This window comes from Bos mutus, chromosome 21 (assembly GCF_027580195.1).
Source record: "Bos mutus isolate GX-2022 chromosome 21, NWIPB_WYAK_1.1, whole genome shotgun sequence".
Taxonomy (NCBI): Eukaryota; Metazoa; Chordata; class Mammalia; order Artiodactyla; family Bovidae; genus Bos; species Bos mutus.
Window position 1 is genome coordinate 22,159,044 of NC_091637.1, and position 14,688 is coordinate 22,173,731.

At 50.4% G+C, this 14,688-nt stretch overlaps 2 protein-coding genes across 2 annotated transcripts; one reads left to right on the forward strand and one right to left on the reverse strand.

Moving 5' to 3' along the window:
- Nucleotides 1–1,769: 1,769 nt before the first annotated feature.
- On the reverse strand, nucleotides 1,770–12,746 carry LOC102281790 (myeloid-associated differentiation marker). Its single transcript, XM_070358194.1, has 3 exons — nucleotides 12,637–12,746; nucleotides 4,814–4,878; nucleotides 1,770–2,650 (listed from the first exon to the last, which is right to left on the reverse strand). Exons 1-3 carry the CDS (start codon nucleotides 12,744–12,746, stop codon nucleotides 1,770–1,772), a joined length of 1,056 nt encoding a protein of 351 aa, XP_070214295.1.
- Nucleotide 12,747: 1 nt separating this feature from the next.
- Nucleotides 12,748–13,577, forward strand: LOC102277411 (myeloid-associated differentiation marker-like). The gene is given in 2 exon segments (XM_014479059.1): nucleotides 12,748–13,332; nucleotides 13,335–13,577. Coding segments are annotated over 2 exon segments (828 nt in total).
- Nucleotides 13,578–14,688: the final 1,111 nt, after the last annotated feature.

Sequence of the window (14,688 nt, forward strand, 5' to 3'; positions counted from 1 at the left end):
GCCCTGGTGACACCAGAATGCTGGGCTCTGAGGCTTTGTGGCTGAGAGCAGGAGAGGAAGAAGGCTTGTGGAGGCTTCCCGGCCTCCAGTTACTGTAAAGGGCTGCTGGTCTGAATTCATCCACGAAGAGGGTCGGGGAGGCACATGCATACGCACGCACTGAGCCTACATCCAGGCACCTTTAAAGGAAGCATCCTGGTGCTGGCAGAGGGTTTTAATAGCTAAGGATTTGGGGCTTTGGAGTGGGGCCAAACTGCTAGTTTGCTCTAATGGGCTGAAGCCCTAGACTCAGCCTGAGGGGGCGTGGGGAGTCGCTGGGTGCGGTTCACAGAGGGGGTCTTTTGGGTGAGCATGGAAGTCCAAGTTGGCTAGGGTACTTCTGAACTCTAGACACATTGAGGGCAGTCAGGACCTTTTGATTTTGTTTTCCTTTGTCTTTGTCCTTTATATTAGGTTGGGGAAAAAAAGAACATTATGATGTAGAACAGGAGACAAGGCTTCTCTCTATGATTGCCAGCAAAGGCTGATAGGAACCAGAAGCTCCAGGGAATTTAAAACACACACAGACACACATATATTTTATATATGTACACACACACACACACACACACACACATTATAAAATACATTATGTAGATCACATTATGCCTGGGGCCCAGAGCACAAGGAAGCAAGAGTAGAAAGCAACTGACTCACAGAAACACATGTGTGCACCACACACTCAAGCACTTCAGTTTCTTTAACTACAAAAGCAACAATTCTCCACCACCTCAACACATCTGCCCAAGATTTTTTAAAAGAAATGTCCCTTTAAGAACAAGGCCACCCAGTAAATTCTGAACCCCTGATTAGAAAAGTAAAAAAAAAAAAAAAAAAAAATCAAGGGAACAACAGCATTGAGGCTGCAGTGTCCATGGTCTTCTCCCCGAAGAGGCAGGGCCTGCTGCTTTGATCACTGGGGCAGGAGAGCCACATCACTGCCCCTCACCAAGACTGCAGACAGGTGTCTGCAAGTCCCTGGGGTTCTTCACCAGCTCCTTTTTTTGATTCCTCAGAGAGGGCATTCATCCCTTGCTTTCTCTAAGAGTCCCTCTGGGTGATGGGTGTTTAGTGACCCTGAAAAAATTCAACCAATCTCTTGGAAGGATGAGAATCAGATGGGACATAAGGATCCAGGGTCTCTACGATTTCTGCCACTGAAAATTGTTGACCTCCAGAGATTTTTTTCTTTTAAGTAAAAGGGAGATGCACCATTCACCCACTGTGAGAACAGAGGTCTAATACCCAACTAACTACCTCAATCACAAATCCACACACACCAACTAAGGCACCCCCAGGGGGACAGACACACTTTGGCAATGAGGCCCCTCCGGAGGCCCAGGGTGTGAACAGCTGCACAGAGGGCTGTGTGCTGTGGAGTCAGCACCTCAGGAGGTGGGAGGGGGCGGTGGGCAGAGAAGGAAGGAGTCTCAGGTCCTGATGGATCAGAAGAAGGAAGATAGGGAGAGGTGGTCAGGACACAGGAGATGAGAAAACCAAGGATGACCAGAAAAGGGCCAAAAAGTAGGAAATGAAGGAAAGATGAGAGCAGCAAGAGAAAAAGTCAAAACAATGTGTGGGCAACCAAAGAAAGCAGGAAGAAGATGGAGAAGGGGAGAAGGAAGCAGAAAAGAGAGTGAGATGAAGGGGGAAGGATGTGAGGAGGGAGAGAGGGAGCCAAGAAGAGGATATCAGAACTCTGTAAAGATACTTCCTATGAGCAGAGGGGATCAGGAGACCCTGGGCAGAGCCTTAGTTTCCACAGAAACCTGGCAGGCCCAGTACCCCAGTTCGGTCACATAAACCAGCAGGTTGGCGGCTGTCAGGATGGCCACAGCCAGGCGCTGGTCCCAGGCGCACATGTCGTAGGCGAGCTCGTCCTTGCAGTCCTCATCACTAGACCGCTGAGGATGCCCGCCGAACTCCTTGTTGAACTGGTAGAGCAGCCAGAGGACCAGAGCACTGATATAGAGGAGGATGGAGAGCAGGCTGAGCACAAGCTGGAAGAGGGGGAAGGGCCCAGGCAGCCTGTATTCCCATTGTTCCAGGTTCAGCAGGATGGCCAGGGCTGCTGGGATGAAGCAGATGGAGTACACGGCCACACACCACTCCAGGGCCGGCTGGTGCAGGTACAGGGAGGTGTTGCTGATGAAGGCGAAGATGATGCCGGCCATGAAGGTCTCCAGCACCTTCAGCAGGCCTGGCACGGTGAGCACATAGCAGGAGGTCTTGTAGATCTTGCAGCGCTCCCACATTTTGACTACTTCCATGGCATAAAACACAGACGCAATGCAGGAGAACGCAGTAACAGCGATGGCCTGGTCCCGGTGAGGACCATAAGGCAGGAACTGGACGTAGGTGAGGGAGTAGATGATGGAGGCCGAGAGACAGAAGAGGGCAGCGTAGCAGGCGTAGGTGTTAGATAAGTACCAGAAGAAAGGAAACTCGGATGGGAACCTACGTAACTCAACTGTGAGGACAATGAGGGTCACCGCACAACAGAAGCACCAGATGGACATAAACCAGTTACCTACGTACCCCCTGTGAATGCCCATGTCGGCCACCAGAGAGAAGGACATGCAGGTGGAAAAAAACTGTGGCAGGCGGAGGAACCGGCACGTGGTGTCCAGGTCGGCCAGGTATAGAGCTGCTCCTGAGTTGGACATGGTGCCGTGACGGTCAGGCAGGTCACAGTCACTGGGGTGGCAGGATCTTCTGAGTAACCACTGTAAAAAGATCCAGTTCTGGAAGTTGATTAAGAGAGATTCAGCTAGAAAGGCTCAGAGACCTGTGACAGCAGAGGCCCAGGGTCTGGGGAGTTAGAACAAATGGCCCGGTTGCTTGGGGAACAGCACAGCTTCTCCTGAATGGTTCTCCCCACTCATCACTGTTGGCCTTGTCAGGATACTTGTCTTATCCCAAACCTCAGAGCTGGGTTGAGTCTGGCCTCAAACCATGAACACTGTGGATCTCTGACTGTGTGCCATTATCTATGGAGACACAGAGAAGGATGGTCCTTATCTGCAATCCAAACCCTTCGAGTCTCTCAAAATTGAAAACAAATTTTTGAAAAATTGTTCGATAACATAATTTGACCTGAACAGACACGAGACAATTCATGATATCTATTTAATTCACTTAGTGTGAAATTTCAAATGTTCAGTTGCAGAAACACTAATGTCTGAATATAGGGTGTGTTCACACCCCAGTGGGGTGTGATGTCATGTAGAGTAGATGTACTATTTAACCTGTCTGGAGCAGATCTGACTCCAAGGGTTTCAGAAAAGGAACTGTGGATTCTACTGCTAACCCCATTTTACAGATGAGAAAACTAAGGCTGTGGAATCAAGTTCCTTCCCTAGGTGGCATGACTAGGAAGTGGGAACCCAGATAAAAATGCCAAAACTGTGGGTGTGAACACTTTGCTCTAAAGCCCTGCATGTGAGCAGGGCCTGTGGGTGGGAGCCCAGGACCAAAGCCTGAGGCTCCGGGACCCAGGACACACCTTCAGGGCCACAGCCTCCTTCCACAGCATCTGAAGACACACCCGGGACAATCTGAAGTATCCCGGCCTGTCCTACCTGCAGCATCACTGGAAGGAGTTGCCGTCTGAGGGGACACAGCCCCACCCAGAGGATGGCAGCTTCAGAGGTGAGCAGGGAGGAGCCATGGGTGAGAGCAAGGCCGTGGGGACAAGATGACGTGGGAGTAGGGACTGTTCTGAATCCGCTCCCCCCATTTTGCCTTCACATGTGACTCTTCCCCCCTGGGGAGGAGAGACTCCTCACCCAGCGTGACTCCAAAGTAGAACATCATTGAGGAACTGCAGAATAAATTAACATAATTTGGGGCTCTGAAGCTCCAAAGCTGCCATCTAGGTAGAAGTCTGGAAAGATCTAGGAGTAGTCCTACCTGTGAGGAGTTTCCCGGCCTGGCAGACTGGTTAGCAGCTGCCAAGCTGGGAAGAAGGGATTGGAAATGAACAAGGATGCTGTGTCTGAGGCTGACGTGGAGTCTTTTAGGGCATCCCAGGAAGGCAGTGGGGATGGATAGATGTTTGGCCCCCTTTTAAGGGCAGGAGCTGAAAGAGGAGGCCCCTGCAGGACCCCTGGGAGGTGACAGCCCTGAGGATGCTCCCGGGACTGGGGTGGGGGCGGGGGGGCGGGCAGAATGGAGATGACTGGGGGGATCCCAGGGTCCCAGTGGCCCTGAGGCAGCCCAGTAGGGGGTTTCTGACCCAGAAGGGATGCAGGCATGGAGCCAACCTTCGCCATGGAGGAGGGGCCTGGACTGGAACTGAGACAGGAGAACAGGGTCCTGAAGGGGTTTCAGGGCTGTGACAGGGACACATGGCCAGAGTGACAGGGACCCTGGAGACCACGGAATTGCCCAGGTCACCTGCCCAAGACAGTCCCGCCAGCCAGGGCTGCAGTCCTGCTCACACAGGGGCTCCTCCAGGATCCAGTGTGTGGGGGGAGTAAGGCCCCTCCCAGCCCGCCCCCTCCTCAGGGACCACTGCCCTGTTTCCAAGGGACTATTTGCTGAGAGGCCCCCAGAGCTGAAGAGCCAGCACCCTGAGCCCCAACCAGCTTCCTGCCATCAGGGGCCTTGTTAATTTTGCTGATAATAAACCCTGGGACAAGCTGAGGCTGGAAAGAGAAACACAAAGCAAACCTGAGAACCTCCCTGGACTCCCAAAGCTCCTTGAGCCCCAATTGCCAGTGGAGCCCTGGAGCCTGCTGGCCTCCCAGCAGGCACTGCCAGGGGTGGGGGCGGGACACTGGCTGAGAGACAGGCTGGGGTGTCACTCTGACTGTTCCTGAATTTGTTCCCAATTTACTGTTAAAATGACCCTGCGATTTACACCTAAGGCTAAATAATAACTTTGGGTCCATTTAACACCACAGAAGCAGACCTTGGGGAAAGAGAGACATGGGGGTTCCTTCTGTGTGACCCTGGGTAAGGCCTGTGCCCTCTCAGGGCCTCAGTTCCTCTACTCTATCTGTGAGCACTGACATGGTACCACTCTCCATAGCACGTGCTACATCAGAGCACAGTCTAGATGAGGCTGAGCCCTGTCTTCCCAGCAGCCAGGCGTGTGGACTGGAAGACAGTGAGCCAGGAAGGTCATGGCTGAGACAGAGGAAGGAGGAGGGTGTGCCAGAAGGGCATAGAAGGAGGAGGGGAGATGGAGACTCAGAATGACAAGGAGGCTGTGGGGGCCTGGAGGAGACACTTTAGAGCTGGATGATCCTGGGCAAGTTATTCATCAGAGCTTCAGTTTCCTCGTCTGTGCAATGGGCTTAATACCTGATTTGTGTCAATTAAATGAATAAAAGCATGTGAAAGGCTCCTCAGAGGGTCTGAAACAAAACACGGTCATGCCAACTACCTGTTCCACCCCACCCCCACCCCCCACAGAGGACCCAGAAGGCCCTGGCTCCACTCTGGACACAAGTGCATGCAAGCTTGATTTGCTTCAGATCAGGGCTACAAACCTGTGTGTCTTGAAGGTGGCCCAGAGATGCGTTTGGTTTCTCTTAAGGGAGTTTTTATGAAAAGAATGTATAAAATGTGTACTATTTCTTCCCTAAGTGTTTGGTAGCTGCAGTGTTTTTATTTCACATGAAAACCCACATTTCCAACTCCTTATGAAGCCTCAAGTTTGTTTGTGCCCTCCAAGAGTCTGTTTACCCAGTCCTGTAGAAGTTCTGTAATCAAATCCCACTGGCCTCCAAAGTCAGATTTGCTGGGGGTTCTCAGTCCCTCTGCCAGATCCCCAGGTTGGGAAGTCTGTTGTGGGTCCTAGAACTTTCTTAACAGTTTGAGAATTTCTTTGGTATAATTTTTCTGCAGTTTGTGGGTCATCTGCTCGGCAGCTCTATGGTGGGATTAATGGCGACCTCCTCCAAAGAGGGCTTATGCCACATATTACATGACCCAGGTCTGCTGCAGCCAGAGCCCCTATCCCCACAGCAGGGCACTGCTGACCCATGCCTCCATAGGAGATACTCAAACACTCAAAGGCAGGTCTGGTTCAGTCTCTGTGGGGCCTCTGGTGCACACAAGGTTTTGTTTGAGCCCTCTGAGCATCTCTGGTGGGTATGGGTTTGGTTCTAAGTGTTATTTTGCCCTTCCTACTGTGTTGTTGGGGTTTCTTCCTTGCCCTTATGTGTGGGGTATCTTTTTTTGGTGGGATCCAACATTCTCCTGTTGATGGTTGTTTAGCAGCAAGTTGCAATTTTGGAGTTCTTGATGGAGAAGATGAGCACAAGTTCTTCAACTCTACCATCTTGTATTAGTCTAAAGAATAGCAAGGAGAGATAAAGCCTTCCTCAGTGATCATTGCAAAGAAATGCAGGAAAACAATAGAATGGGAATGACTAGAGATCTCTTCAAGAAAATTAGAGATACCAAGGGAATATTTCATGCAAAGATGGGCACAATAAAGGACAGAAATGGTATGAACCTAACAGAAGCAGAAGATATTAAGAAATGGTGGAAAGAATACACAGAAAAACTATACAAAAAAAATCTTCATGACCCAGATAACCATAATGGTGTGATCACTCACGTAGAGCCAGGCATCCTGGAATGTGAAGTCAAGTGGGCCTTAGAAAGCATCACTACAAATAAAGCTAGTGGGGGTGATGGAATTCCAGATGAGCTATTTCAAGTCCTAAAAGATGATTCTGTTAAAGTGCTGCAGTCAATATGCCAGCAAATTTGGAAAACTCAGTAGTGGCCAAAAGGACTGAAAAAGGTCAGTTTTCATTCCAATCCCAAAGAAAGGCAATGCCAAAGAATGTTCAAACTACTGCACAATGGCAGTCATCTCACACACTATCAAAGTAATGCTCAAAATTGTCCAAGCCAGGTTTCAACAATATGTGAACCGAGAATTTCCAGATGTTCAGGCTGGTTTTAGAAAAGGCAGAGGAATCAGAGATCAAATTGCCAACATCTGTTGGATCATTGAAAAAGCAAGAGAGTTCCAGAAAAACATCTATTTCTGCTTTATTGACTATGCCAAAGCCTTTGACTGTGTGGATCACAATAAACGGTGGAAAATTCTTCAAGAGATGGGAATACCAGACCACCTGACCTGCCTCTTGAGAAATCTGTATGCAGGTCAGGAAGCAACAGTTAGAATTGGACATGGAACAACAGACTGGTTCCAAATAGGACAAGGAGTACATCAAGGCTGTATATTGTCACCCTGCTTATTTAACTTATATGCAGAGTACATCATGAGAAACGCTGGGCTGGAAGAAGCACAAGCTGAAATCAAGACTGCCGGGAGAAATATCAGTAACCTCAGATATGCAGCTGACACCACCCCTATGGCAGAAAGTGAAGAGGAACTAAAAAGCCTCTTGATTAAAGTGAAAGAGGAGAGTGAAAAAGTTGGCTTAAAGCTCAACATTCAGAAAACAAAGATCATGGCATCTGGTCCCATCACTTCATGGGAAATAGATGGGGAAACAGTGGAAACAGTGTCAGACTATTTTGGGGGGCTCCAAACTCACTGCAGATGGTGACTGCAGCCATGAAATTAAAAGACGCTTACTCCTGGTAAAAGTTATGACCAACCTAGATAGCATATTGGAAAGCAGAGATATTACTTTGCCAACAAAGGTCTGTCTAGTCAAGGCTATGGTTTTTCCAGTGGTCATGTATGGATGTGAGAGTTGGACTGTGAAGAAGGCTGAGCACCGAAGAACTGATGCTTTTGAACTGTGGTGTTGGAGAAGACTCTTGAGAGTCCCTTGGACTGCAAGGAGATCCAACCAGTCTGTTCTGAGGGAGATCAGCCCTGGGATTTCTTGCTGAAACTCCAGTACTTTGGCCACCTCATGCAAAGAGTTGACCCATTGGAAAAGACTCTGGTGCTGGGAGGGATTGGGGGACAGGAGGAGAAAGGGACGACAGAGGATGAGATGGCTGGATGGCATCACTGACTCGATGGACGTGAGTCTGAGTGAATTCCGGAAGTTGGTGATGGACATGGAGGCCTGGCGTGCTGCAATTCATGGGGTCGCAAAGAGTCGGACACGACTGAGAGACTGAACTGAACTGAAGGCTGTGAATGCCTGTCCCTGCCAGAGTCTACTCTCTTGTGTGTGTCTGTCTCGGCCTCTCTCCATCATAAACATTGCTCAGAACACCCACCCTGGCTTCTCCTGCTTACTGTGAGAAGTGCCCCTCCCCCAGCACAGCCCTGGTTCAGGAGCCCCTCATTTCCTCAGGATGGTCACTCCAGATCATGGTCCACTCTCTGAAAAGGGTTTAATCCAAATATTGGAAAATACAACAGCAATGCACCCTTGCAGAGCTTAAATTGTCACCTTTGAGAGGGTCATACAGTGGGGTTCCCAGAACTCCCTTGTCATATCCTGTGTCCCTGTTGCAGGAAGGGGGACCCCTTCCAGGGCCCGAAACTGGGCTCTTGTCTAACACTTGGAAATGAATTGTCCGAGGAGATACATGTGCTGACAAAGCAAGGGATTTTACTGGGAAAGGGCACCAGGTGGAGAGGAGTAGGGTAAGGGAAACCAGGAGAACAGCTCTGCTGCGTGGCTCGAAGTCTCAGGTTTTATGGTGATGGGATTAGTTTCCGGGTGGTCTTTGGCCAATCATTCTAATTCAGAGTCTTTCCTGGTGGCGCACGCATAACTCAGCCAAGATGGATGCTAGCTAGAGGGATTCTGGGAAGTGGACGGACACGCGGTGTCTCCTTTTGACCTTTCCTGAACTCTTCTGGTTGGCAGTGGCTTATTAGTTCCATATTCCTTATCAGGATCTCCTGTCATAAAACAACTCATGCAAATGGTTACTATGGTGCCTGGCCAGGGTGGGCAATTTCAAGCAGTGTGCTTCCCATAACATCCCCAGTGTCTGAGACTTGCAGGGGAGGGTCCACTGATCTAGAGAAAGGAGATCAGTGCAAATGCCCACAGGAGCCAAGAGGGAAGGAAATAAGTAAAGGAGATGGAGAGGATTAGGGCCCATGGAAAGGACCAGCTGCACGTGTCAGGGGTGGTGGAAAAGCAAGATGCTGTGTGCATGACACAGTCTCATGCTTAAAAAACAGAAAAAAGATACAGATACACCCTACAAACACATGTGCATGTATGTACACACAGGTCTACTTATGATATCAGAGATGTGAAAAGTGTTGAAGGCTGCACATGAGGTTGAGGACATGGATGTTTCCTGGATGGAGGGGTGTACGCTCCTGTGAGCAGGCAGGAAGCCTGGCCACTCTGAAGAGGGGAAACTCAGCACACGTTGAGATAATTATAGTCCTGCTTTATGTCAACTGTACATGAGAAGAAGAAAATATAGGAAACTACACAAAGATATCGGAGAAGGCAATGGCACCCTACTCCAGTACTCTTGCCTGGAAAATCCATGGACAGAGGAGCCTGGTAGGCTGCAGTCCATGGGGTCACTAAGAGTAGGGCATGACTGAACAACTTCTCTTTCACTTTTCACTTTGATGCGTTGAAGAAGGAAATGGCAACCCACTCCAGTGTTCTTGCCTGGAGAATCCCAGGGGCGGGGAAGTCTGGTGGGCTGCCGTCTATGGGGTCGCACAGAGTCAGACACGACTGAAGTGACTTAGCAGCAGCAGCAGAACACAAAGATATAAATGTAAAACAATATAGAGGGCATAGCCGCTGCTCATCTCCAGTCACTCCCCCACCAAGAGAACATAGCCCAGTGATACCAGATCTCCTGAGGTTTCTGAAGGAGCAGGTAATCTGGAGTTTCATGTGAAATTAAAACACTGCAGCTTCCAAACCCTTAGCGAAGAAATAATACTTACTCCACACCATTTCTTCCAGAAACACTGTGAGGGAAAACTAAACACATCAGGGGACCACCTTCAGTACAAACCAGTTTGTAACCCCCGATCTAGAGCAAATCAAGCTTGTGTGTACTCATGTCCAGAGTGGGGCCAGGGCCTTCTGGGTCCTCTGTGAGGGGGGCAGGGACAGGGAGCTGGCATGACTGTGTTTTGTTTCAGATCCTCTGAGGAGCCTTTCACATGCTTTTATTCATTTAATTGACACAAATCAGGTATCAAGCCCATTGCACAGATGAGGAAACTGAAGCTCTGGTGAATAACTTGCCCAGGACCATCCAGCTCTAAAGTGTCTCCTCCAGGCCCCACAGCCTCCTTGTAACTCTGATGTCCATCTCCCCTCCTCCTTCTTTGCCCTTCCAGCACCTCCTCCTCCTTCCTCTGTCCCGGCCATGACCTTCCCGGCTCACTGTCTTCCAGTCCACATGCCTGGCTGCCGGGCAGGCAGGGCTCAGCCACATCCATGCTGTGCTCTGATGGGGGCACCATGTCCAGGCTCACAGACTAAAGTGGAGGAGGGGCTTCTGGGAGACTCAGGTAAAGCTGCTGCTTTCCAAGTGGGGGAACTGAGGCCCAGAGAGGGCACAGGCCTTACCCAGGGTAAGGCCTCTTACCTTAGGAAGAAGGAACCTAAGCAGGAACCTCATCCTGTCCTTCTCCAAGCTCTGCTTGTGTGGTGTTAAATGGATCCAAAGTTATTATTTAGACTTAGGTGTAAATCGCAGAGTCATTTTAACAGTAAATTGGGAACAAATTCAGGAACAGTCAGAGTGACACCCCAGCCTCTCTCACGGCCCACTGGGAGGCCCACAGGCTCCAGGGCTCCACTGACAATTGGGGCTCAAGGATCTTTGTGAGTCTAGGGAGGTTCTCAGGTTTGCTCTCTGTTTCTCTTTCCAGCCTCAGCTTGTCCCAGGGTTTATTATCAGCAAAGGTGACAGGGCCCTGATGGCAGGAAGCTGGCTGGGGCTCAGGCTGCTGGCCCTTCAGCTCTGGGGGCCTCTCAGCAAATAGTCCCTTGGAAACGGGGCAGCTGTCCCTGAGGAGGGGGACGGCTGGGAGGGGCTTCACTCCCCCGACACACTGGATCCTGGGGGAGCCCCTGTGTGAGCAGGACTGCAGCCCTGGCTGGCAGGACTGTCTTGGACAGGTGACCTGGGCAATTCCGTGGTTTCCAGGGTCCCTGTCACTCTGGCCACGTGTCCCTGTCACAGCCCTGAAACACCTTCAGGCCCCTGTTTTCCTCTCTCTGTTCCAGTCCAGGCCCCTCCTCCATGGGAAGGTTGGCTCCATGCCTGCATCCCTTCTGGGTCAGAAGACACCTACTGGGCTGCCTCAGGGCCACTGGGACCTGGGGTCCCCCCAGTCATCTCCACTCTGCCCCCCGCCACCACCCCAGTCCCAGCATCCTCAGGGCTGCCCCCTCCCAGGGGTCCTGCAGGTGCCTCCTGTTTCAGCTCCTTCCCTTAAAAGGGGGCTGATCATCCATCCATCCCCACCCCCTCCCTGGGATGCCCTGAAAGGCTCCACATCAGCATCAGTCACAGCATCCTTGTTCATTTCCAATCCCTTATTCCCAGCTTGGAAGCTGCTAACTAGTCTCACAGGCCAGGAGAATCCTCACAGGTAGAACAACTCCTAGATCTTTCCAGACTCCCAGCTGGATGGCAGATTTGGAGCTTAAGAGCCAAACATTACGTCAATTTACTCTGTGATTCCTCCAACACACTTAACCCTGGAGTCATGCTGGTGGAGAGGATTCACAACAGTCCCTGCTTCCCATGTCATCTTGTCCCCACGGCCTTGCTCTCATCCCATGGCTCCTCCCTGTTCACCCCTGAGGCTGCCCTCCTCCAGGTGGGTCTGTTTCCCCTCAGATGGCAGCTCCTTCTAGTGATGCTGCAGGGAGGAGGGTCCGGGACACCTGTGTCTTCAGGTTGCTGTGGAAGGAGGCTGTGGCCCTGAAGGGGTGTTCTGAGTCCCAGAGCCCCGAGCTTTGATCCTGGGCTCCCACCCACAGGCCCTGCTGACATGTGGGCTGTACAGCCAAATGCTCAAAGCCACAGCTTTGGCATTGTTACCTGAGTTCCCACTCCTATCCATGGAACCTCGTGGTAGACATTTGGTTCCCTGAGCCTTATTTTCTCTTTTGTCAAATGGTAAGCAGTACAATGTACAATTGCTGTTCTGAAAACTTGGGAGTCAGATCTTCTCCAGAATTCAGAATTTTTCTGCTTCAGATAGGTGACATGGTGCATCTGCTGTATATGACATCACACCACTCTGGGGTCTGAAAGCACCTTGTGATCAAGCATAGTAGCATTTCTGCAACTGACCTTTTGAAGTTTAACAGTAAGTGAAATAAATAAAGATCATAACTTGTCTCATGTTCATTCAGGTCAAATGTTCTTACCAAGCAAATTTTTAAAACTCTTTTGCATATTTCACAGCTTTGAAGGTTAGGATTACAGATAAGGACCATCCTACCCTGTGTCTCTGACAGCAATGGCAAAAAGTTCAAAGAGATAAGTAATGTACATGGTTTGATGCCAGACCCAACCCAGCTGTGAGCTTTGGGATAAGACAAGTCTTGTGACAAGGTCAAGGGAGATGGGTGGGGAGAACCATTCTGGAGCAGCTGTGCTGTTACCCAAGTGTCTGGGCCGTTGGTTCCAACTCCGCAGATCCTGAGCCTCAGCTGACACTGAACCCTGAACTTTTTCTACTTGTCTGACTCAATCCACTTCCTGAGCTCCTTCACAAAGACCACAGCCATCCTTATCTCAGTGATCCACATAACCACGTGATCGTCCTCAGGCCTGGGCTCTGTGACCATCATGGGCTACTTCTTCCGCTTGCTGCAGCTGCTCTCCACCTGTGTGGCCTTATCCCTGGTGGCCAGCGAGAACACTTGGATAGCGGATGTAAGCAACTGGTCCATGTTCACGTGGTGCTTCTGCTTTGTCGTGACCCTCCTCAGTCTCATAGTTGAGTTATGTCGACTCCAGGAGAACTTTTCTCGGTCCTGGAACAACTTTCTCATCACCTACACCTGCTTCTCTGCCCTCGTCTGCCTCTCAGCCTCCATCATGTACCCCATCATCCATCTTCAGATGTTGAGTTATGGCACCCAGTGGAACCATGCTATCGCCGCCACTGCGTTCTCCTGTATTGCTTCGGTGGCTTACGCCATGGAAACAGTCTGGACCTGTGTCAACACTAGTGAGTCCTGCTCCTTTATCAGCCTGCTCAAAAAGCTAGAGATCACTGTGGCCTGTGGCATCCTCGCCTTCATCAGCAACACCTTCCTGTACATGCACCATCTGGCCCTGGTGTGGTGTGTGGCCGTGTACTCCATCTGCTTCATCCTGGGGGTCATATCCTTATTGCAGCACCGGTGTGACTGTGACGAGAGTCTGCCCTCCTCCCGTTTTGTGTTTGGGCAGACGTGTTCGCCGTCCTCCTCTATGCCACTGCTGCTGTCCTCTGGCCTCTCTATCAGTTCAACGAGCAGCTTGGCGGGAATCCCCAGCGGTCTAGAGATGCAAGCTGCAATGCTGGGTATAGCGTGTGCATCTGGGACCAACAACTGGCTGTGGCCACCCTGACAGCCATCAACCTGCTGATTTACGTGGTTGACCTGGTGATCTCGGCCTCCTGGATCTGAGGCTCTGCCCAGAGGCTCCTGATTCCCTCTTCTCACTGGAGGTTTCTTTACCGAGCTCTGACATTCTCTGACGTCTCCTTCCGGGCTCCTCTTTCACTGCTCACACCCTGCCCCACTCATCTCTCTCTCTTTTCTGTTTCCTTCCCTCCTTCTGCTCTGTTTTGTCTCCTTCCTGTTTTGTGTGGTTGCCCACACCCTGTTTTGCCTCTTTCTCATTTTTTCCTACATTTTCTACTCTTTGTCCCTTTTTGGGTCATTCTTAGTTTTCTCATCTCCTGTGTCCTGACCACCTCTCCCCATCTTCCTTCTTCTGATCCATCAGGACCTGAGACTCCTTCCTTCTCTGCCCACTGCCCCTCCCACCTCCTAAGGTGCTGACTCCACAGCATACAGCCCTCTGTGCAGCTGTTCACACCCTGGGCCTCCGGAGGTCCTCATTGCCAAAGCATGTCTGTCCCCTTGGTGGTGCCTTAGTTGGTGTGTGTATGTGTGTTTGGTAGGGAGGAGGGGGGTTGTAGCTAGGTATTGGGCCACCTTTGTCCCTGTGTAAGGTGGTATACAGTGTCCCTTCCCTTTAAGGTAAAAAAAGAAACTCAGGGGGTCAATAATTTCCAGTGAGTTGCAAGCTTAAAGCAGAGACCTTGGACCCAGAGGCCCTACATGATGCTCTGTCCTACCTCAGATTGGTTCCAGAATATTGTGGACTCATTAAATACCTGCTGCCTAGAGCTCATTTTATAGCTAGTGAAGGGTAGATGACTTCCAGTCCAACTATTCTCTGGGGAATCAAAAAACTGAACTGGCAAAGAGCTGCGGTTTCTTGAAGACAACACTCCAAAGTATTTCAGAGGTGCAGAGATGTGACCCACCATCCTCAGTGCTAAAAACAGCAGGTCCTGCCTCTGCAGGGAGAACACGGACGCTGCCAGCCTTGAAGTTGATGTTAGACTGGGTACAGTTTCTGTTCTTTTTTTTTATCACAAAGGTAAAAATTACTGTGTGGCCTTATTCTTAAGGGGGAAGTGCCTTTCAACCCTTTTTGGATTAGCAGGTGGGTTGGTTGAGTGGGTATCGTTGCTTCAATAGTTAAAGTATTAATGATTGCTTTCCT

Bases quoted from the DNA above. Each gene is read 5' to 3' on its own strand.
- LOC102281790 (XM_070358194.1), bottom strand. From the start codon at position 12,746: ATGGTCACAGAGCCCAGGCCTGAGGACGATCACGTGGTTATGTGGATC. The intron at 4,879-12,636 runs GTAGAAAAAGTT...TCATTTTAACAG, and splicing joins AAGTGGATTGAGTCAGACAA to TAAATTGGGAACAAATTCAG. The intron at 2,651-4,813 runs GCCCCCACCCCT...CCACGTGCCGGT, and splicing joins TGTCTCTCAGCCAGTGTCCC to TCCTCCGCCTGCCACAGTTT.